The sequence below is a fragment of the Equus caballus genome, chromosome 8 (assembly GCF_041296265.1).
Source record: "Equus caballus isolate H_3958 breed thoroughbred chromosome 8, TB-T2T, whole genome shotgun sequence".
Classification (NCBI taxonomy): Eukaryota; Metazoa; Chordata; class Mammalia; order Perissodactyla; family Equidae; genus Equus; species Equus caballus.
The window spans coordinates 48,528,834-48,550,259 of record NC_091691.1 but is presented as its reverse complement, the minus strand read 5'-3'; the positions used below and the strand labels follow the sequence as shown (position 1 = coordinate 48,550,259).

At 36.1% G+C, this 21,426-nt stretch overlaps 1 protein-coding gene across 18 annotated transcripts in view; it reads right to left on the bottom strand.

Moving 5' to 3' along the window:
- The window catches only part of ESCO1 (establishment of sister chromatid cohesion N-acetyltransferase 1), an 81,683-nt gene that overhangs the window by 19,300 nt on the left and 40,957 nt on the right, over positions 1 to 21,426 (bottom strand). For 14 of the 18 annotated variants that reach the window (XM_023647527.2, XM_070220756.1, XM_023647525.2 and 11 more), the window contains 2 exons: positions 4,124 to 4,213; positions 1,629 to 1,772 (listed from right to left, as the gene is read on the bottom strand). In XM_023647527.2, the coding sequence (XP_023503295.1) occupies positions 1,629 to 1,772; positions 4,124 to 4,213 (234 nt within the window). Of the gene's footprint in view, positions 1 to 1,628; positions 1,773 to 4,123; positions 4,214 to 4,752; positions 4,877 to 21,426 lie in introns of all 18 variants that reach the window. The other 4 variants (XR_011420954.1, XR_011420956.1, XR_011420957.1 and 1 more) reach the window with 1 other exon arrangement.

The window sequence follows — 21,426 nt, the reverse complement described above, 5'->3', positions numbered from 1 at the left end:
TCTTTGTAAACAACAATTAAAAAAACAAAAGAAAGACTACAAGAAAGAGTCAAAAACAAGATATATCTGCAATTTTTTTAATGCTTAAGTCACCTGCTCAACAGATTTAGGATGGCACTATCATAAAATCTGAAAATATCTTTGCTCCTCTTTGCAAATCTGACTTTAAATATTTATCTATTTAATTTCCCTCACCTATTAACTTCATTTGTTTCCATCATCAATTTTATCTTAAGTATGTCCCACATAAAAGGTGAGAGTTCCCTCAAGTGGGTATCCTATTTATCAGCCATCCTCAGGAGTAATAAATCATGCTAGTTGGGAGTGAAATTAAGGGGGAGGGGGGTAAGTTGCTAAGAATAATCCTTAAACACACACTGCAATTATCCAATACACGACGAAAGAACTTTGGCATTAAGGTAAATCAAGCGCAGCACTGTTAATATTTCTTAAAAGTGGGACAATCATGGTTCAGAGATGTGTCAAATGGATAAATGATAAAGCAAAGAATAAATCCATTGCAAAGAAAACAACAAAAAAAAACAAAAATGTAAGGGTTTGCACTGTGTAAAATTAACTCAATTTCAGTATGGCAAACTTCTATGAGTAAGTCATTTTATATCAAATTTATATCCCCAAACTACCTTATCAGCTACTTATTTAATGTTATTATAAATAGCAAGATTCATAAAACTACACAATTTCAGGCTGAATTTCTTTAAATGTAGCTTAACATACAGAAACTAACTCATGCAGACTTGTTTTGACTTTTTACACTATTGTAAAATGTTAATGATGAAGCATACATTTGCAGGCACTATTAATATACCAAAAGATAGCAACTCAACAGAAGTCAAATCCAATGTGCGCTGAATTCATCAGCAAGACCTGAGCAGAAAAAAGATCGAATTCAAATGAGGTATGCCTCAAGGTGAGCATGATTAGAAAGTCCAGAATCTGTTCTCTCAAGTTGGTCTGTTACTACGTAACTCTCACAATGTGAACATATCCCTTTTACTGTGATTTTATTATTTCTTTTTTTGTACAATTTGGCTCCTAAATACAAGCCAACTCCTCATCTATAGCTCAACCAAAACAGTGGTGATCTATTCCAAGGGCGGGCAACTTTTTATAAAGAGGTAGAATACTAAGTATTTTAGGCTTTGCAGCCCTCCTGGCCTCTCCTGCAACTACTCTACTCAGTCTTTGTAGTGTGAAAGCAGCCACAGACAAGAGGTAGGCAAATGGGCATGGCTGTGTTACAATAAAACTTTATTTACAAAAACAGGCTGGATTTTGCCCTGAGACTATAGTTTGCCAACCCTTGATTTATACCAGGGCTGAAGGGACTGAGACGTTGCATTAGTATCCAACAAAGAAACTTCTTAAACAAAATTTAACAGTACTTTTGATTTATAGAATTTTTATCTTACATACTGATTTGAGAAACTATTACCTATGCATGTTACAACTCCAAAGTAGTAAAGAGTTATACACAGGAATTCTTGCAGTCTTACTCTTCCTTACACAAAATGTTGATAAAATTACCAGGATTATGTGATTCAAGAACACCTAGTAAAATCTTTAAACACCAAACTACATATGAACACCCTTTAAAAATCACTTACCCATTGGATATGTTCCGCAATTAGGCAGCCAACTACTTTTTTGTCATTAGAAATAAAGAGAAGTGTTTTAGTTCTGGAATAGCACATTAGTGGAGCCTGTTGGAAACCTAAATCATTATCAACCATCTCTCTAATCTCGTCAACCTGCCAAATAAAAAACAATACTGTTTTTTTAACAATGAAAGCATTGCATATAGGTAAAAATATACTATTTCAGTTCAATAAATTGAGTCTATTATTCCAAGGAGGACATCCTCTAGAGTCCTTCTGAATGACTGTGCTGTTCAATAACAGTTTTTCAAGCCCTGTGGGCCAATTTGCAAAATGAGGGAAGAACTGAAGAGTAATGCCAAGCCCATCAGTCTAGGGAACAAGAGTGAGAGCTGCTATAATCGGTAATAAGAACATGAAAGGCTTCCCATTAAAAGCATCATGGGTTTGAGAATTGGAAAGAACTTCACTGGAATCTTAGCCAGGCAAGCCACTTTCCTTCCTAAGCCTTAATTAATACTCTCATTAATAAAATGGAAGTGGGCAAAGGAAAGAAACACATGTTTACTCCTTATCAACCATGTATAAGCCAGACACTACATAAAGCACTTTAAGAATATTATCTCATTTAAATCCAACATCTCTTGAAGGTCTATGGTTATTCACTTTACATATGGAAGAAATAAAATTCAAAGGTTAAGTACCTTTCCCATGCCAGATACTGGATATCTAGAGTAGGGATTTGAACCCATAATCTTAACATGGCATCAAACTGTGCTGCTTCTAGTTTACCTCCTAGAACTGTGGTCATGGACAAATATGATAAGCTCCAACTTTATAGGCACTCAAAGTCACGATTTTTGTAGGCACTCAAACATCAGTCCCTTCCCCAGTTAAAAATAATCAGCAAATATCTGATCCAATAAACATTAACTTGTGCTACTAAATTTAAAATGCAAATAACCCCTATAAGGGTTAAGTACTCATACCTCTGACATGCAGTATACCGTGTAATACATCCTTTATTCAGTGATGAAAACTCAAGTCCTCCTAATCCTGGAACAGTATCCTATAATACAACTCCTGATTCAGTTCCTAAAGAAAATGACTCAGAATTCCCCAGATTTTAATTTTTAACCTATTACGGATTACTAACTAGTAACACACTTAATTGTAGGTTACTAAGATTTTGCCCTGAGAAACTGAAATCAGGAAATTTTAGCATTTACTGAGGAGTCTCAGTAAGAAAAGTCTGGATGCCATATATGGTGATGTAGCAAAGTCTGGAATTCCGTAATTTAATTTTCATTTAGTCATTCATTAATTGAACACTAATTCAACAAGTATTTGTTTCTGTGCAAGGATCAATGTTTCAAACACAAGACAGGTGGCATGTTCACATGTCATTCTAAATGCTACTGTCTACACTGTCAGGCAGTGGTAGGATGAGGGCTTGTTTGGGTATCTGGGATTGTTCAGTCATATATAAGGTATCTGAAAAGTCAGGAACCACAGGATAAACTTATACTTGAAGTAGAATGTGAGCTATATTTTTAAATAAGTTCTAAGTGTTTCCGTTCAGGTGAAATGTTTCTAAATTTAAAGAGGTCTAACTATTAATCTAAAAAAAGTACAACAAATAAATTACTTTCCTTATGTTTCTAGACATTTTGGACACACTCTAGTATAATTAAGTTTTTCAGATAAACAACTAGACTCATTGCTTTACATTATGAAGTAAATGCATTATGAGGTAAATTTGAAAATGCATTTGGAGGTCAAAGAAAAACATTTTGAGGATATTATTTGAAAATGTAATTAACATATTGTTTAAAAATAAGTTTATCCTAAGGTTTCTTGACTTTAAAAATACTCTATATAATAAAATGGTTCCAGATTTCATTATTTCTCTGGTACATTTTTCTGAACCCTCAGGGTATGAAACTCTAAGTTGGGCTAAAACTTGGCCCACACTAGATAAGAGGATTTTCTTTAAGTTTTCTACATTATACTTATAAATCAGAATATATCTTCTTTTTTCTCTTAACATTATATGATTACCTCATGCATAGTTTCAGGATTACTATGACCCACTACTAGATACTCTTCTGTAATAAGCTTTTATTTAGAAATCTATCTCAAAATGAAACTTTTACATTTATTAATATAAATTTTCAAAATTATCATGATTCAAATTTTTAATTCTGATTCTTGAAATCACTTGTGTGGTATTATTCATTAACTTATCTAGAATGCCTTCTATACCATCACTCAAATTATTGATAATACAAGAAAGTAATTAATTCACTAAAAATTGACTTCACATATGCTAGACACACTACAAAGTTTAAGCATAATTTTTCAGTTGGGTTGTATTCTTTAAATGCTTATTTCTTGTTTTCAGAATTGGTGTTTAAATGCGCTATGCCAGCAATGTGTTATCCTCTTAAAATTACCTGAAAATTGTATTATCCATTCTACATGAAATTTCACTGGAAATTTACCTTTTTCAGGGCATACTTTGGGTCTTCAGGAAGAACCATTATTATTCTGCCATCAGGATATTCAGCCAGAATTCTTTCTTTTTTCCAGCCCTAGACAGGAAAAAAAAAGAATGAATTTTAAAAATTCATCATATTCATCTACAGGAAGAAAAATACATCAATGTGTCTAAAAATTGCAAACATAGAAAAATATATGCTCATTAACAAATAAGACATGATAAATTAGCTATTTTGTTATGCATACAATAGGTACAACGCAAGCTAATTTCTCTCTACTACTCATTCAGAGATCTAATACCACAAGAGTATTTCTAATTTATCATTCCCATTTTAAATTAATGTTGAAAATCACAGACCAAAAGCAAGCCCCTTAAAGTCAGTGATTCCCAGAACATAAAGGATAACTCTCCCAGTTTCTTGATAAAGGAATTAAACTCTTAAATTTCTTTAGAACATGGTTACCTCCACAAACAAACACTCATGGTTTTATGTCTGGCATGCCAAAGACCTCCAGGAGGTTTTAAATGAACTGATTTGCATGCAGTAGCCCAATATGTAAGGAATAGTTTTTATTCTTATTGATCACAACTATCAAAGTCACAAGAAGGAGACTATAAAAATATAACTACCTTCTAAGAATCTAATAGGGAAGGAGAGGCTACGTTGTGTGTATCTGAAGTTAAACATACTCAAAAAAAGAGAGGTAATAAACTCTTCTTCAGATCCACACTCGTGGTGATTAATGAGCAGAACCTGCATGAAAAAAAAAACAAAACAAAAGCCACTTAAATCTAGTAAGATGGGACTGAACCAGAGGTTAAAACTAGGAGCTTTGAAGTTAAAAATAAGTACAGAAGGAATGAGTTTAACTGGTTGTTCCATTTGTCTTACCCACCAACTTTACATAAAAAGGCCTTTTAAGAATATATACTTCTATTAGAGAAAATTATCACCTTGGTTCTGAGATCTGTCTTTTAAGAATATGAAAGCTCAATGAAACCAAAAAAGGGCAACTATATGCATTTTTTAATACTATGGCAAGTCTGAAAGGAGGATTTTCTTAATCCAGAATGGGTTTTTGGGGAGAAGGGTAGGATCTTAGTTGGGGACAATACATCTAGTAACAAGCTTGGTATGTGTAACAATTTGGATTAAAGTATGTAAAATAAGAATTTGTTTAAAAAATAGAGCACCCAAAGGTAAAGTAAAATTCAGGTGATTATAATTACAACAGGTAAAGGGTTCTCAAGATTTGGAAAGAAGAATGCAACAGAAACAATAGTCACAGAAGTCATTTTTTTCAAATTAGAAACGAAATCTGAATCGCATCCAGATCTGAATGTAGGTAAACAATTTTTAAAACGCATAAAAGATATTACTTCTTTAAAAACAAATTTATATGTTCTCTGGGGAAAAGTTTTTAAAATAAATCTATTTTTCATAAAATGAAAATGGAGATTTCATTTTAAAAACTAAACTACAAATTCAGTGAAGAACTAGAAATTTAAGTAACCTCAACTTATGAGAAAATTCTACTTCCTGAACTATCTAAAGATAATTTGATAAGCTATTTTCCTATTGTCTTCAAAAACAATAATGCTGGTCTAATGTCACCATATTGCACTACAGGCCCTAGAAAAATTATTTTGCTTTACTGACTTTTTTAGTACAAAACTTTCTCTTACAACTTGAGAACTGCATGTTCATGCAGAAAATTTTATCACAATTGGATCTGACATAATTTTGTTTTAAATATGATTCTGTTTTTTCATGTACATATAAGAAGAAGGAATTGCAAAGGGCAGACACATTATTGCTTGAGTTTCTAATATTTATGAAAACAGCATATTTTAGTGAAAACTGTTGAAGAGTTCTGGAGTAAAAGTTCAGGGTTTAAATCCCTATTCTTTGTAGTTACTAGCTATATGGCCTTAAGCAAATCACTGGAAGTCTCATTCTGTTTCCTGATCTGGGCTATGCACAGAATGGCTGTCCTCACCTCCAACACTTAGTAGTTAAGAGGGCTGTATTTAAAATGATTCCTCACACAGAGTAGCTACTCAGTAACTCTTAGTAACTTCTCTCCTACCTTCCAATTGGTATCCAACTAAGATCAACGCACTTCTCTAAGAAAACACAAGTCAATTAATAAAGTCCCCAAAGTTAAATACAACAACAAATTCAAATCCTGGAGAAAGCAAAGATGAAAGAACCAAGTTGGCTAACACCTGTCAAAAAACATACTAGACATTTATATGCCTCAACTGCAGTTAACTCTTTCCTGGAGTCAATAACCACAAGATCCTCCTGACTTTACAGAATTTAGAGGAGATCAAGTCTGTCGGCTGCTTGAAATTGAGGCATAGGTGGAGGTAACAGGGAAAAGTGCATGCAACTTCCAGGGATAACCAAATAGCCATAGCTTTTTTGCAAAGATACAAATTCCAATGCAGTGCATTTACACTTCTCACTTTAGCTCTAACATGTTACACATATCCCTCTACTAGCAAGCAGTGTTTTCCAAACCCCAGATTTTCTTAATTTACCCATCCAGCTGCCGAAAAGCAGAGAGCTTTATATTCCTAACAGTGATGAGTCTAAAGAATGGAAGGGATTTCTCCTCTTTTTCCATTTAAAAGAAACAACTGAGGGGCTGGCCCCGTGGCCGAGTGGTTAAGTTCGCGCGCTCCGCTGCAGGTGGCCCAGTGTTTCGTTGGTTCGAATCCTGGGCGCGGACATGGCACTGCTCATCAGACCACGCTGAGGCAGCGTCCCACATGCCACAACTAGAAGGACCCACAACAAAGAATATACAACTATGTACCGGGGGGCTTTGGGGAGAAAAATGGAAAAAATAAAATCTTTAAAAATAAATAAATAAATAAATAAATAAAAAATAAAAGAAACAACTGAAAACAAAATACACCAGGGGGTAGATACACTGAAGTATACAACTGTCAAAATTCATCAACCAAACATTTAAAATCTGTACATTTGTCTGTGAATTACATGCCAAATTTTAAAAGTTCATGATAATCACTTTCATAAAAGATGAATGAAAATATCCATGAAAGAATACCCTGAAAACAAAAAAGCCAACAAACCAGCTTTAAAAAAAAATTATCAACAAATATTGCAAGAAAAAAGGCATAGAGAATCTTTAGATTAAAAGAGATGTACATATGAGACATACCAACCAATGTAGTATGTGGACCCTACTTCAAACTATCAAAAATTATGAGATATTCAGGGACTTTTGAAACCTGAGGGAAGATCTGATAGTAAGGAATTAGTTTTTTTAAAGGTGTGTTTATTATATTCTTTAATTTTTATGGTTAAAAAAAGGGTAATCTTTTCATCTTTTAGAAATATATATTTTAAAATAGCTACTAAAATGGTAATGTGATACCTAGGGTTCACTTAAAAATAATGGGGGGGGCCAGCCCGGTGGTCACACATTCCGCTTCTCGGTGGCTCGGGGTTCACCGGTTCGGATCCCAGGTGCAGACACGGCACTACTTGGCAAAAGCCATGCTGTGGTAGGCATCCTACGTAGAAAGTAGAGGAAGATGGGCATGGATGTTAGCTCAGGGTCAGTCTTCCTCAGCAAAAAAGAGGAGGATTAGCAGTAGTTAGCTCAGGGCTAATCTTCCTCAAAAACAAAAAAAGAGAGATAAAAATAATGGGAAGGTTGGATGAAAGAAGACTGTCCATGAATTGTTAATTGTTGAAGCTGGATGATGAGTACATGGGGATTCATTAGAGTGCGTGTGTGTGTGGGGGGGGGGGGGTGTATGTTGTATTAAACTCTTTATTTTGGAAAATTCAAATCACTTGTTGTCAAAACTGCACCTATGGCCCAAGACTTGCTCAAGTACCACTCATTTAGAAGTTAAAAATAAATGCCAATGAATCTCGTCAGCAGAGCAGTTAGACCTGAGGTAGGGAAAAGGAGTGAATGCAGTGGGGATACAGGGGTCTTCTGAGATGCTAGTAATGGGTGTTCACTTTGTGAAAAGACACCATTAAGCTATGCACTCATTATTTGTGTACTTTTACTTACGTGTTGTATTTCAATAAAAATTTTACTTAAAAATAATTACTAAAGGAATTTAAAAAACAGACATTTTAGTTCAAGAGCAAGCCTAACAGTTATTATGTCGAAATAAATATATTTTAACCAGTATCTCTTTTTAAAACCTTAAGTCTTCAGAAATGAAGGCAAATTAAAATTAGCTCATTTAGGGGACAGCCTGGTGGCACAGCGGTTAAGTGCGCACGTTGCGCTTTGGCAGCCCAGCGTTCGTGGGTTCAGATTCCGGGTGCGGACATGTCACTGCTTGGCAAGCCATGCTGTGGTAGGCGTCCCACATATAAAGCAGAGGAAGATGGGCACGGATGTTAGCTTAGGGCCAGTCTTCCTCAAAAAAAAAAAGAAAGAAAGGAAAAAGAAAAAGGAAAAAAAAAACAAAAAAAAAACAAATTAGCTCATTCAAAATTCAGTCACATGCTTTCTGACAGTACCCAAGGCAGAAAGCAAAAAGCTGCAGAAAACCTACATAAGAAAAAAATTATAGACTCTTCAAATATATAAAGATAGTGTGTTGAAATGGATTTTAAAGGTAAATATTTATGAATATTTTAAAAGTCAGCAAGGATATAACACCAAAATATAAACAGAAGTTATCTGAGTGATGAAAATTTTTTTCCTTTCGGCTTATCTATATTCTCTATTTTTCCTATTTAATAAAATGGTATAATGAAAACATTAATATACATAACTACCCCCAAGCAGCTGGTATTAAATGCATGTTTGGACATTTCTTTGCAAAAATAATCTAGTGTTAACAATACTGATAAAGATGTGTTTCTAGTTAGTGTGGCCTTTACTGAACTTTCAAATGTTAAAAAAGTCAGTTAATTAGATGGAAAAATTCAATCAATTCAAGAAATATGTGCTGACCACCTACCACGTGTGCACACCACTGATCTAGGCAGTATAGTATAATGGTAAAGAGGACTTTAAAAATCAGAAAGACCTAGATTCAAATCCAGACTCTGCTACTTATTAGCTGTGTTGCCCTGGGCCAATTACTTAACCTCTCTAAACCTTGGTTTCCTCACTTATAAAATAGATATAAAAACAACTACAACACAAAACTATTGAGAAGCTGAGAAAACACTATAAAATATTAAGCACAGTGCCTAGCACAATAATATGCACCCATAAATAACAGCTCCTATCATTATCATTATGGTAACTAAGCATTTTCTTGTAGGTTTTATAATCTTCGATACCTTCCATTCTTTATGGGGTCAGTCAGAACCTGGCCCTCCACCTACATCTTGAAGCTTCCTCTCCTGAACACGTGACACAGTCACAGGCCATAATGAAACACTTAAAATTTCCCACCTCTGCACATTCTGTTCCCCTGGCCTAATCCGCCTTTGCTCACCTCCTGAGCACAAGGAACTTCTCCTCGTCCTTTCTGACTCTTCTCAGGTGATAACCTCACTTTTCCTACCTTTGTCAGATATCCCTGCTCTATGTTCAGACAGTATCCTATATATATTACTACTCTAGCATTTTCCGTATGATTTTAATATGTTTACTTATCTGTCCTTTGCACTGAACTGTGATCTTACATGAAGGGAAGAATTTATCTTTTTAATAATAATTTTTTTAAAACCCTGTAGTCACGGAACATAGTAAGGAGTTAACAAATGTTTGAATAAGAAATAAATGAGCCTACAAGAAAATTACCCCATGACATTTTTTTTCATTTTCCACAGATTAAAAAAAAGACTGAAGTAAAAACGTTGGATAACTTGCTATGGTTATAGAACTAGTAAGTGGCTCATTAGAAAACCACATTTTTCTAGTTTAAGCTCATATTCTTTTCTATTATGCCACACTGACCTCAAGAATCTTAAAATCTAATAGGAGAAATAAATAGTACTCAAATGTCTGTAATAAATGGTTCGATCCATATACCTCTACACTTGAAGTTTTCCTCGATTCAAACTAAGCTTTTTCTATATGTCAATGTTTCTGAATCCAGAATTAGTCTTACAATCAATGTGTATATTTAATGTATTTCTTAATTCTCAAAAAAGCAATTATCAAATTGAAGTGGGTACCTCCAAGAGAAGGCAAAATAATATAAGCAAAGTATTACAATGGTTTTAAGAAAAGGAGAGAGAAAATTCTTACTGGGATTAAAGAGGAGTTTCACAGAAAGTTTCACAGAAGAGATGGCATTGCCCCTGGGCTTAAAGGGTACTGATGAGAATGAGAATGCACTCCTGGTAGTGGAATGCTATGAACTAAAAACCAGAGGCAGAAAATTATGAGCCATGCACAAGACAATTCTGGATCAATTTTGCTTAGAAGAGAATTTACAAGGAAATTACAAGAAATACATTTAAAAGGGCAGACAAGAACCATAATGCAGAGGGCCATGAATGCCTGGATGAAACAGGGAGAAATCAAGGAAGGTTTTAGACAAGCAAATTTCATGACTATAGTTGAACATAACAAAGATGAATTTGGCAGCTGTATTTAAGCCAGAAAGACAAGGGCAAAAGAATGATGTCATAACATGGGTTTTAATTTCCAATTATACATAATAATATTCTAAAATGGGTCAAGCGCTAGTCAAAACCTTGTATTGTTAAAAATTCAAAAGAGCACTTTTAGGTTCCTGAACCCAATTCCAACATGTGTGTGGGGAGGGGGTGTCGGCTTCCCACAAAGCACCAAGCAACTGTTGGACACCAGCTGGGTGTCTGAGAATTCGACTCAATTCTGACACTATCTACTAGACCATAGGGCTGGATTCCACAGGTTAAAGGTTCAGTCCTATAAGGTTGCCCTCCACTTCAGACACTAATCCCAAACCCAAGCTGTTACCTGTACTTCTGACTGGCTATAAATCAGAGGTTCCCACCACCTCTTCCTCAGGTTTGATTAATTTGCTAGAGCAGCTCACAGAACTCAGGAAAACCTTTTACTTGCTAGTTTACCAATTTATTATAAAAGGATACAACTCAGGACCAGAGAGATGGAAGAGATGCATAGGGCAAGGTATGAGGAGAGGGCCCGGGGCTTCCATGCCCTCTCTAGGTGCACCAGGTGTACCACTCTCCCTGTACCCCAACATGTTCAACAACCTAGAAGCTCTCCAAACCTCGTCCTTTTGCATTTTTATGGAGGCTTCCTCCCATAGCTTGATTAAATCATTGGCCATTCATGATTGAACGCCATCTCCAGCCCCTCTGCCCTCTCCCCTCCCTGGGGGTCAGAGGGTGGGGACCCAAAGTTCCAACCCTCTAATCTACATGGGGGGCTCCACTGGCAGCCAGGTCCCAGCCCTAAGTGAGTACCAAAAGACCTCATTAACATAACAAAAGACACCTTTGTTGCTCTCTCACTTCAGAAATTCCAAGGGTTTTAGGAGCTGTAAACCAGGAAACATGGAGGAAAATCAAATATATCTAAGAAATCTGAATGACCAAATATATATATATATATATATATTTTTATAAATCACAATATTGCAAACACCAAAGATTATCTGAGAGGACTTTAGTTTAAAAGTGAATGGGGTCAATTTATTTCTATGTACTAAATTATACTGTACACATAATATATTTTGTTGAAATTCAAATAAAAGAGTAAAAACCTAGTCTATTACTCAAGGACCCTAGAGTCAACTCCATTACTCACTTACTGGCTATACGTCTTCAGGCAAAACACAAATCCTTTTTTCTGTCTGTTTCCTCATTTATAAATTAACTGTAACTACTTCGTGATTTGCTAAAAGAATTAAGGAGTTTAATAGAGGTAAAATGCTTACTTAGATCAGTCCCTGGTACACAGGAAGCACTCAACATTTATTATTTTATTATTATTTCTCCTAGATGTAAAATTATTAAATTAATTTGTATCAATTTATTTACTCCCAAAAAATTTCCTCAGGAAATTTAGAAACTATGAAAAGGGGCCAGCCCTGTGGCCAAGAGGTTAAGTTTGCACCCTCTGCTTCGGCAGCCCAGGGTTTCACCGGTTCAGATCCAGGGCATGGACCTAGCACTGCTCATCAGGCCATGCTGAGGCAGCGACCCACATAGAAGAGCCAGAAGGACCTACAACTAGAATATACAAATATGTACTGGGGGGCTTTGGGGAGAAGAAGAAAAAAAAAAGGAAGAAGATGTGCAACAGATGTTAGATCAGGCGCCAATCTTTAAAAAAAATAAAATAATAAAAATAAAAAACTATGAAAATATCATGTAGGGGCCGGCCCAGTGATGCAGCAGTTAAGTTTGCATGTTCCGCTTCAGCGGCCCAGGGTTTGCCAGTTCAGAACCCCGGGTGCGGACATGGCACCGCTTGGCACGCCATGCTGTGGTAGGCATCCCACATATAAAGTAGAGGAAGACGGGCACAGTTGTTAGCTCAGGGCCAGTCTTCCTCAGCAAAAAGAGGAGGATTGACAGCAGATGTTAGCTCAGGACTAATCTTCCTCAAAAAAGAAAAAAGAAAATATCATCTATGTTGATTCAGTTCAGTTAACAAGGCATGAATGATATAATCAATCAGTCTAAGCATAATTAAGCACAATGCTACCTAAAGTTAACCTTCAAATCTGTTAGAAATACTATCATTAGAGTATGTCCAGATCATAGCATTCCATTTGGATGACTTAACTAAAAGTAAACCAACTTGTTCAAAACTAATTTTTCACAGTTTGAAACAAAGTATTCAGAAAAACAAAAGTCCCATGGCATAGTGTTTTTTCACTCAGTAAGTAAGTGAATCAGGAATCAAAGAATATAAACAGGAATTTAAATCTTACTTTAGGAAAATCTGGCTCATCTCTAAAGGCACTTTACCGACTTCTCATCTTTTAGGTATGCTATGATAGCAAGATCTCCTCCAGTATACTTTTTGGTTCTCTGCAATATTTAAACTGAATGAACAGAAGCTAGAACCCCTAGAAATTTCTAATTCCTCCAGTAAAACTACTTGTTTCAGTAAAACCTGTATCCTAAGACCAATTCTCTTTGATTCAGGACAATGAAGCTACAGGGATCTGGAGTTTTAGAATAACTAGGCTCTCAAGGGCTACGACAAGACATAATATATAGACCATAAGTTCCAAAAAGACTAAGACATCATTTGACACATCACTATATCCCAAGCTCATAGCACAGTAAATTAAGTATCCGATAAGTATTTATTTTTGAAAGGCTGGACTGTGCTCGAAGGACTAAAGCCTCTGTTTACGAAACCAAAAACTTAGCCTCTCTGTGCCTTAGTTTTGCAACCTATAATCGAGAAATGAAAATCACTTCACTGGGTTAAGGTGAATTAAATAAGTTAACACTTATGGAATACTTATAACACTTACTTTCATCTGATAGAAACTGGAAAGTAGAGGGGGGAAGAATGCAAGCATAGAGGAGTCAAACGTCATTTATAAATACTAAAATTAAAGGCAACCAATAGAACTAAATATACAAATATAACTAATGAAAACTGAGAGAAGAAAAGATTTTACACAGACATTTATATATAGCTTGAATACATATAAGCTATACATACAAAGCTTGATTTATTTAGTTATGTTGGAAACACTGAAACAGACAAAAGTGCTTAACCACTGGAGAATGGGACTAGAAAATAGGGTAGGGGAAAAGAGGCCTTTACTTTTCATTTTATACTTTACAATACTGGTTAAATTTTCATTTCCAGGTATACACACTGTTTTTATAAATTTTTTTAAAAGATGAGTTGAAGAATAGAAAACTTGAAGGTCACTCTTTATCTAAAGTAAAATCTTTTCAAGGAAAAGAATGTGAAAAGAAAATTTTCTCCACGACAGAGGTTTGAGGAACAAATGCCTTAAAAGAACATGTTAAAAGACAAGTATTTAAATGCTCTTTTTGACAGGTAATACAATAAGATATAATAAAATTTTTTCAATAATCCTTTTCATAATTAAAGATCATATGATACAGAAATGGAATTTAAAAATTACTTTGCAAGGAATTCAATGATTTAGAGAGCAACATCTATTTTTCAACAGTTATTTTCCAGCCCTTAAATATCCTGACATGTATTTTTTTAAATGATAGTTTTCACCATTCCCTGAGAAAAATCTAAATCCTAAGAAATAGGTTTTCCTGAGAGGTATTTAACGTGTTCAGAAAGTAGAACATTTTCACAGGTAAAATGGTAGAATCTTAAAATTATTGGAAGCTTCATAGCTTCTGATTAAGAAAAACAAAATTCTACAACAAAGAGAAGTGATGAAATCTCATCCTTATTAAAGTAACCCAATTTATCATTCAGGAAAAAGTCTAGAACTCAGTTTGTGCTATTAGATATTTTAACATATGGCAGTAACTTTCTTAAATGATGCCCACCCAATCAACTGACTAGATTAACCAATGCTCACTTTTCCCTGGCTAACAGAAACTGATGCTGGAGCACACTGAATGACTCACAACCAGCAAACTACTTGGGTATTCCACAACTGAGTGACATGATTACCAAGAATCATTTATCTGTTCCTAAACTTGTTTATGCCAATTTATTTATTATTTTAGCTATAAAATGCAAACAAATATTATCTAAACTGACAAAATGAGAGTACAAAGATAGCTGTTTTAATGAAAACTAGGTAGAACATTCTGGAAACAAGCAAAATAAGCCAAGTCTCTTTTAAAAACCAGAAATGTAACAAGAATGATTCTGTACCCAGATTCTCAGATTGCTTTGCAATGTCTAAGTTCTTGCTCTATTTTTTTAGTTTTTTTTTTAAGTACATCATAGAGAATGGCTATGGGTGTGATTTATGAGAAAAAAAACAAAGCTAAACTAATTAGGGGATCCATACTCAAAGAAGCAGCCTCCTCACATCAATTACATTTATATGCTTCAAGTTACAATCAAATGTTTAAACTTTGTAATGACCACAGAGAAGACATTGTCCTTTACCTATCCTACAGTCATTCTTTCCGATTCTTTTTTTGCCTCATTTCGCTTGGGGTGGTAATATGTGTGTTCCCAACAATGAATTATGATTAGTCTAAGCCAATGTTTCTCAACAGGGCTGTTACTGACATTTTAGGCTAGACATTCTACCTTCTTTGGAACTGTCACCCGCATTGCAAAAAATTTAGCACCCTGGCCCCTGCCCATTAAATGTCAACAATATTCTCCACATATTTCCAAATGTTCCCTATTGGAAGTTATGTAACAAACATCTCATCCCCCTACCTTGAGAACCACTGGCATAAATTAATCATCATTATCTTATTTCTTTTTGCCCAATTCTTACTTTCCCCACTTAAGCAGCTAAGGGTGGCTACTAGGCCCAAGTTCTGGTGAGTGAGACAAAGGGAACTTTGCAAGAGCTTCTGAAAAAACACTGTCCTCCATTGATAAAAAGAAAAGGCCACTTGAAGGACCCTTTCTGAAAGAGTACCCACCCCAATCAACACTCCTGCTTTAAACCTGAACACAGTAGCTAGACCACAGCAGTCGACTTTAAGGACCATGAAGTTACAGCTGTGAAGCCAGAAAGTCAACAGACGAAGGAGAGGAGATAACTGAATGAAAAATAGCCAGCATTCATCACGACACTGTTGAACTGCTGGATGGAACAACCCTACGACTACATACCTTCCAAGATCTTCTTCAGAAAATATATATCCTTATGATTTAAGCCACTGTTGGTTGGGTATTCTGATATTAAGGGTCTACACTTGAGTCAACTTTTTTGATTAACTGACCTAATTCTCCCAATTGTGTAAGTTAAGAGAACTTCTACTATAACTACAACATCAAAATCTATTACTATAGGAAGAATATTTCTCCTAAGATATACTTGGGCCAGACATAATGAAGTCAAATGAGGAATTATGAGATTCTTTTCTCTCCTGTCATTCTCAAATACTAAGGAATCCTAAACACCTCTCTGTTAAGATTCATCAATTCAGTTAAGCACTTTTCAGCGTGTAGCAATAATTTCCCAGTATATAAGAAATATTTTATTCGATGTAAATCTCACCTCAAGGTCATTTGGGGCCTTAGTGAGCAAATCCACTGACCTCTTCAGTACTGCTCATGATTTTTAAAAACTCCTGCCCCAAACGCTATGCCACCCCTACACCACCCAAATATAAATGCAGCCTCCAAATCCATTACTGAAAAGTGTTCTCAAAATGTACATCTTCGAGAGTTCCACTCACAGTGAGGATAAAGACGGTCACAAAAGATCAGTGTTCTTGCTGTAGTAGGAAAACACCCAATAAACTAAAAAGCATATTTGCTTTAAAGGTATTGAAGAGTTGTGGACTGATTTCCAGAGACGAACCAGCCCTTCGTAGATGAGCAGAGACTAACAGCTATTTTTATCCCTAAGACACTGAACAAGTCTGAGAGCATGGGCAAAAATGTAGGACTGCCATAGGCAGAGAACAAGGAGAAGAGTCTCCTGCTTGGACAAGGAAAAACCAATCAAATTCTTAATGGCCATAAGGGAGCTCACATGGCAGCCTGAAATCTGGACGAGCTCCACAGAGCTAATTCTCCACCATTTCTCTTATACAGGATATCTGCCGAGTCGGGTTGGAAAGGATAGAGAGATTTGTGTCCAGTAAAGTTTAGATCCTCAATCTCTGCTGGACAGAGGCATCTATCCCAACCTCAAGACACTAAAAACCAAAACAGAGGGAAAACTGACTAAAATTTCAATCCAACCAATCCCTAATTAGATCTAAGAGATCAGCCCCTTACCATAGTTGCCTCAAGGAAGAAAGGGAAAGCTCTTGGAGGGAGAGCAGGGAGAATATTATCTACCCCAGTCTCTACTGTTCTTTTACACACCATGTCCAATGCCCAATAAAGACTCAACGAGACCAGATAGGAAGACTCAATAGCTTCAAGAGGTCAGTTCTTCCCAACTTGATCTATGGCAATCCCAATCAAAATCCTAGCAAGTTGTGCAATCCTAGCAAGTGGATATTGACAAAACTGTCTTAAGTTTACATGGAGACACAAAAGAGCCAAACTAGCCAACATAATATTGAAGGAGAAAAACAAAGTCAGAAGACTGACATTACCCAACATCAAGACTTACTATAAAGCTCCAGTAATCAAGACAGTGTGATACTGGTGAGAGAAGAAACAGATAGGTCAATGGAACAGAACAGAAAGCCCATAAATAGACCCCATAAATATAGTCAACTGATCTTTGATAAAGGAGCAACAGCAATACAATGGAGAAAAGACAGTCTTTTCAACAAATGGTGCTGGAACAACCAGAGATCTGTGTGCAAAAAAAATGGATCCATACACAGACCTTACACCCTTCATGAAAATTAACACAAATGGATCATAGGCCTAAACGCAAAATGAAAAACTATAAAACACTCCTAGAAGATAAAGGAGAAAAACCAGATGACCCTGGGTATGGCAATGACTTTTCAGATACAACATCAAAGCACAATTCATGAAAAAAAGAACTGATAAGCTGTACTTCATTAAAATTAAAAAACTTCTCGTCTTCCGGGCTGGCCCCATGGCCGAGTGGTTAAGTTCGCGCGCTCCGCTGCAGGCAGCCCAGTGTTTCGTTGGTTCGAATCCTGGGCGTGGACATGGCACTGCTCGTCCAGCCACGCTGAGGCGGCGTCCCACATGCCACAACTAGAAGGACCCACAACTAAAAACATACAACTATGTACCGCGGGGCTTTGGGGAGAAAAAGGAAAAAATAAAATAAATAAATAAATAAATAAAAACTTCTCGTCTGCAAAAAATAATGCTGAGGCCTCTGTTCACTTCTTTGGCCCATTTTTTAATCAGGTTGTTTGTTTTCTTATGGTTGAGTTTTAAGAATTCTTTGTATACAATCTTGGATAACAGCCCCTTATCAGATATGTCTTGTAAATATTTTCTCCCAGTCTGAAGCTTGTCTTCTCATGCTCTTGACAAAGAAGATATTCAGATAGCAAACAAGCATATGAAAAGATGCTCCATACCATGTCATCAGGGAAACACAAATTAAAACAACAATAAGATAGACTATACACCTATTAAAATGGCCAAAACCCAGAACACTGACAACACCAAATGCTAGCAAGGATGTGGACTAACAGGAAATCTCATTCACTGTTGGTAGGAATGAAAAATGGCACAGCCACTTGGGAAAAGAGTGTGGCAGTTTCTTACAAAACTAAACATACTCTTACCATACGATCTAGCAATCACACTCCTTGGTATTTACAAAAGGAGTTGAAAATGTGTGTCCACACAAAAACCTGCACATGAATGTGTCTACAGTAGCTTTATTCATAATTGCCAAAACTTAAAAGCAACCAAGTTGCTCGTCAGTAGGTGAATGGATAAATAAACTATGGCATATCCAGACAACAGAATATTATTCAGCACTAAAAAGAAATAAGCTATCAAGCCATGAAAAGATAAGGAGTAACTTTAAACGCATATTACTAAGTGAAAGAAGTCAATCTGAAAAGGCTGTATGACTCCACTATATGACACTCTGGAAAAAGCAAAACTATGGAAACAATAAAAAAGATCAGTGGTTGCCGGGGGTTAGCAGGGAGACAGGGATGAACAGGTGGAAAACAGAGGATTTTTTAGCGCAGTGAAACTATTCTGTTTAATAATGGTGAATACACATCACTATACATTTTTCAAAACCCATGGACTGTACAACACCAAGAGCGAACCCTAATATAAACTACAGACTTATGGTCATAATGATGTGTCAATGCAGCTTCATCAATTGTAACCAATGTACGACTCTGGTGCAGTAAGTTGAGCGTATATGAGGGCAAGGGATATAGGCGAACTCTCTGTACTTTCTGCTGAATTTTGCTATGAACCTAAAACTCCTCTAAAAAATGAAGTCTTTAAAAAAAACAAGCAACTTAATGAGACCAAAGACAGAAATAAGAAATTATGATCCAAGATCAAGAGGGAAAAAGTCAACAGAAACAGGCCCAGTGATGACCCAAATGTTTGAATTAGCAGAAAAGAACTTTAAAATTGCTATTATAAATATGTTAACGATTTTAAAGGACAAGATGGACAAACCATGTGAAAAGAAGCATTTCAGCAGAGAAACTCTCAAAGATGCATATCCTGTGACAGAAGAATCTGAAGCATATTTTCATATATAAAGGAAAAGATATTTTACAGAAAATTTTAAATACAAACTGAAGAAAAACCACTGGTATAAGATGATCTATAATAATCTTTTACACATCTTAGTAAGAAAGAGGGTTAAATTACTTTGATTATTTCTCTAAGTGACGAACAAACCACTTTAGCACTAGAAACAACCCCAGGGGCTAGCCCCATGGCCGAGTGGTTGACTTCACGCTCGCTTTTGGTGGTTCAGGGTTTCGCAGGTTCGGGTCCTGGGCATGGAGAAGGCACCACTCAACAGGCCATGCTGAGGTGGTGTCCCACAGAGCCCAGCCAGAAGGACCTACAACTAGAATATACAATTATGTACTGGGGGGGCTCTGGGGAGAACAACAACAACAAAAAGACTGGCAGCAGATGTTAGCTCAGCTGCCAATCTTTAAAAGAAAGAAAGAAACAAACAAACAAACCCAAAATGGAGTCACTTATGTTAAAGCCAACCAAGACTTAATTACCTAACCTAATTGCAGTTGCAGTCTCTCCCAGCAGTGGAATTTTAAACCAATCAGTGTGGAATTTCCTGGTCAGCCCTGGTGAGGTAATCTGCCTGATAAGACCCCCTTACTTTCCCCTTAAGGGAAGTAACCCTGCCTGAAACAATTCTTTCTTCTGTTTCCTAATAACTTTCTTGTCCCACCTAGTTTCTGTCTATAAAAACCTTCCATTTTGCACAACCCCTTGGAGCACCTTTCTCTATACTAGATTGGATGCTGTCCAATTCATGAATTGTTGAATAAAGCCAATTAGATCTTCAAATTTAACTGGCTGAAATTTTGTTTTTTTAACAGTACCTAAATTCAGTCAGGTATATAATTCTATATGCAAACCTAATTAATAAACCTCTAATTGCCACAATGAATTCTAATTTGGGCTGCTTTACATATTTCCAAGTACATTACTAATAATTTTATTTTGCCTAATATGTTTCAGGTCCCAAAGATATTTATACTATCAATTCCCAACAATTTAAAAATCAACATCTATCAGTATTACCAAAGCCTGGAGAAATCTTCACATTTCATCGCAGTCTTACACGAGATAACTGAGACTATTCACTCTTGTTCTGTGATTTCAGATCAAAATTTGTTCTTTAATTCAGTGTATAGGTAGAACCCCTACTGCTCATTGGCAGGTGTTCTTTAGCGTGATAAACAGACTATCAAGAGCTCTGCTTTGATAAAGTTTCTACTCTAGTGGAGGATACACACAACAAACTTTCAGAGTGCGATACATTAGCTAAGGAAAATAAAACTAACAGATAAAGTAGGGACGGGGGAGCTATTTTATACTGGGTGGTCATGGAGGGCATCTCTGAATGAAGAAAGCCAGTGCATGAAGATCCAAGAGAAAAACACTCCAGGAAAAGGTAAAGTAAGTACAAATAAACTAAGAGTGGAATGTGGTCTGAGTGGTTCAGGAACAGAAGAAAAAGCTATATGAAGGGGAAGTGCCAGAAGATGAGAGTTGATCTGAAACTAGAGTTCAAAGAAACTGGAGTTGATGCCAAAACGCCCTAGATTTTATCCTGTGTATGAAGAGAATTCAATGGAGAATTTTAAATAGAGAAAGGACATAATCTCAAGTTTTTAAAAGACTGCTATGGACATTGTGGAGAAGCACTATAGGGAAACAAAAATGGGAGCTGGGAGACCAGTTATGAATGCATCACACAAGTGGTCCAGGCAAAAAATGACAGCAGCTCTGTCCAGAGTGGTAGCAGTGGACACGACCAAAGTGGGAGAATTTGGAATCTATTTTGAAGGTGAAACTTACTAATGGATTGAGTATAAGGAATGCACGTAAAAGAAAGCTGAAGGATTATTCTGAAGTTTTTGGTTTGGGGGAAATGAGTAGATGGTGGTACCATTTCTAGAATAGGGAAAAGGAGAGAAAGAACAGATTGGAGAAGTTTTATCTGCCATTAGATATGTTACAGGTTCTCCCTCCTCAGAGTCTATGAACTTTTTTTTAAAAAAAGTAAAAATTTGTTGCATGTAACATTCATTCATAAGGCATTTTTCCTCCACTATATGGCTCCCCCCCATGCCAAAGCAAA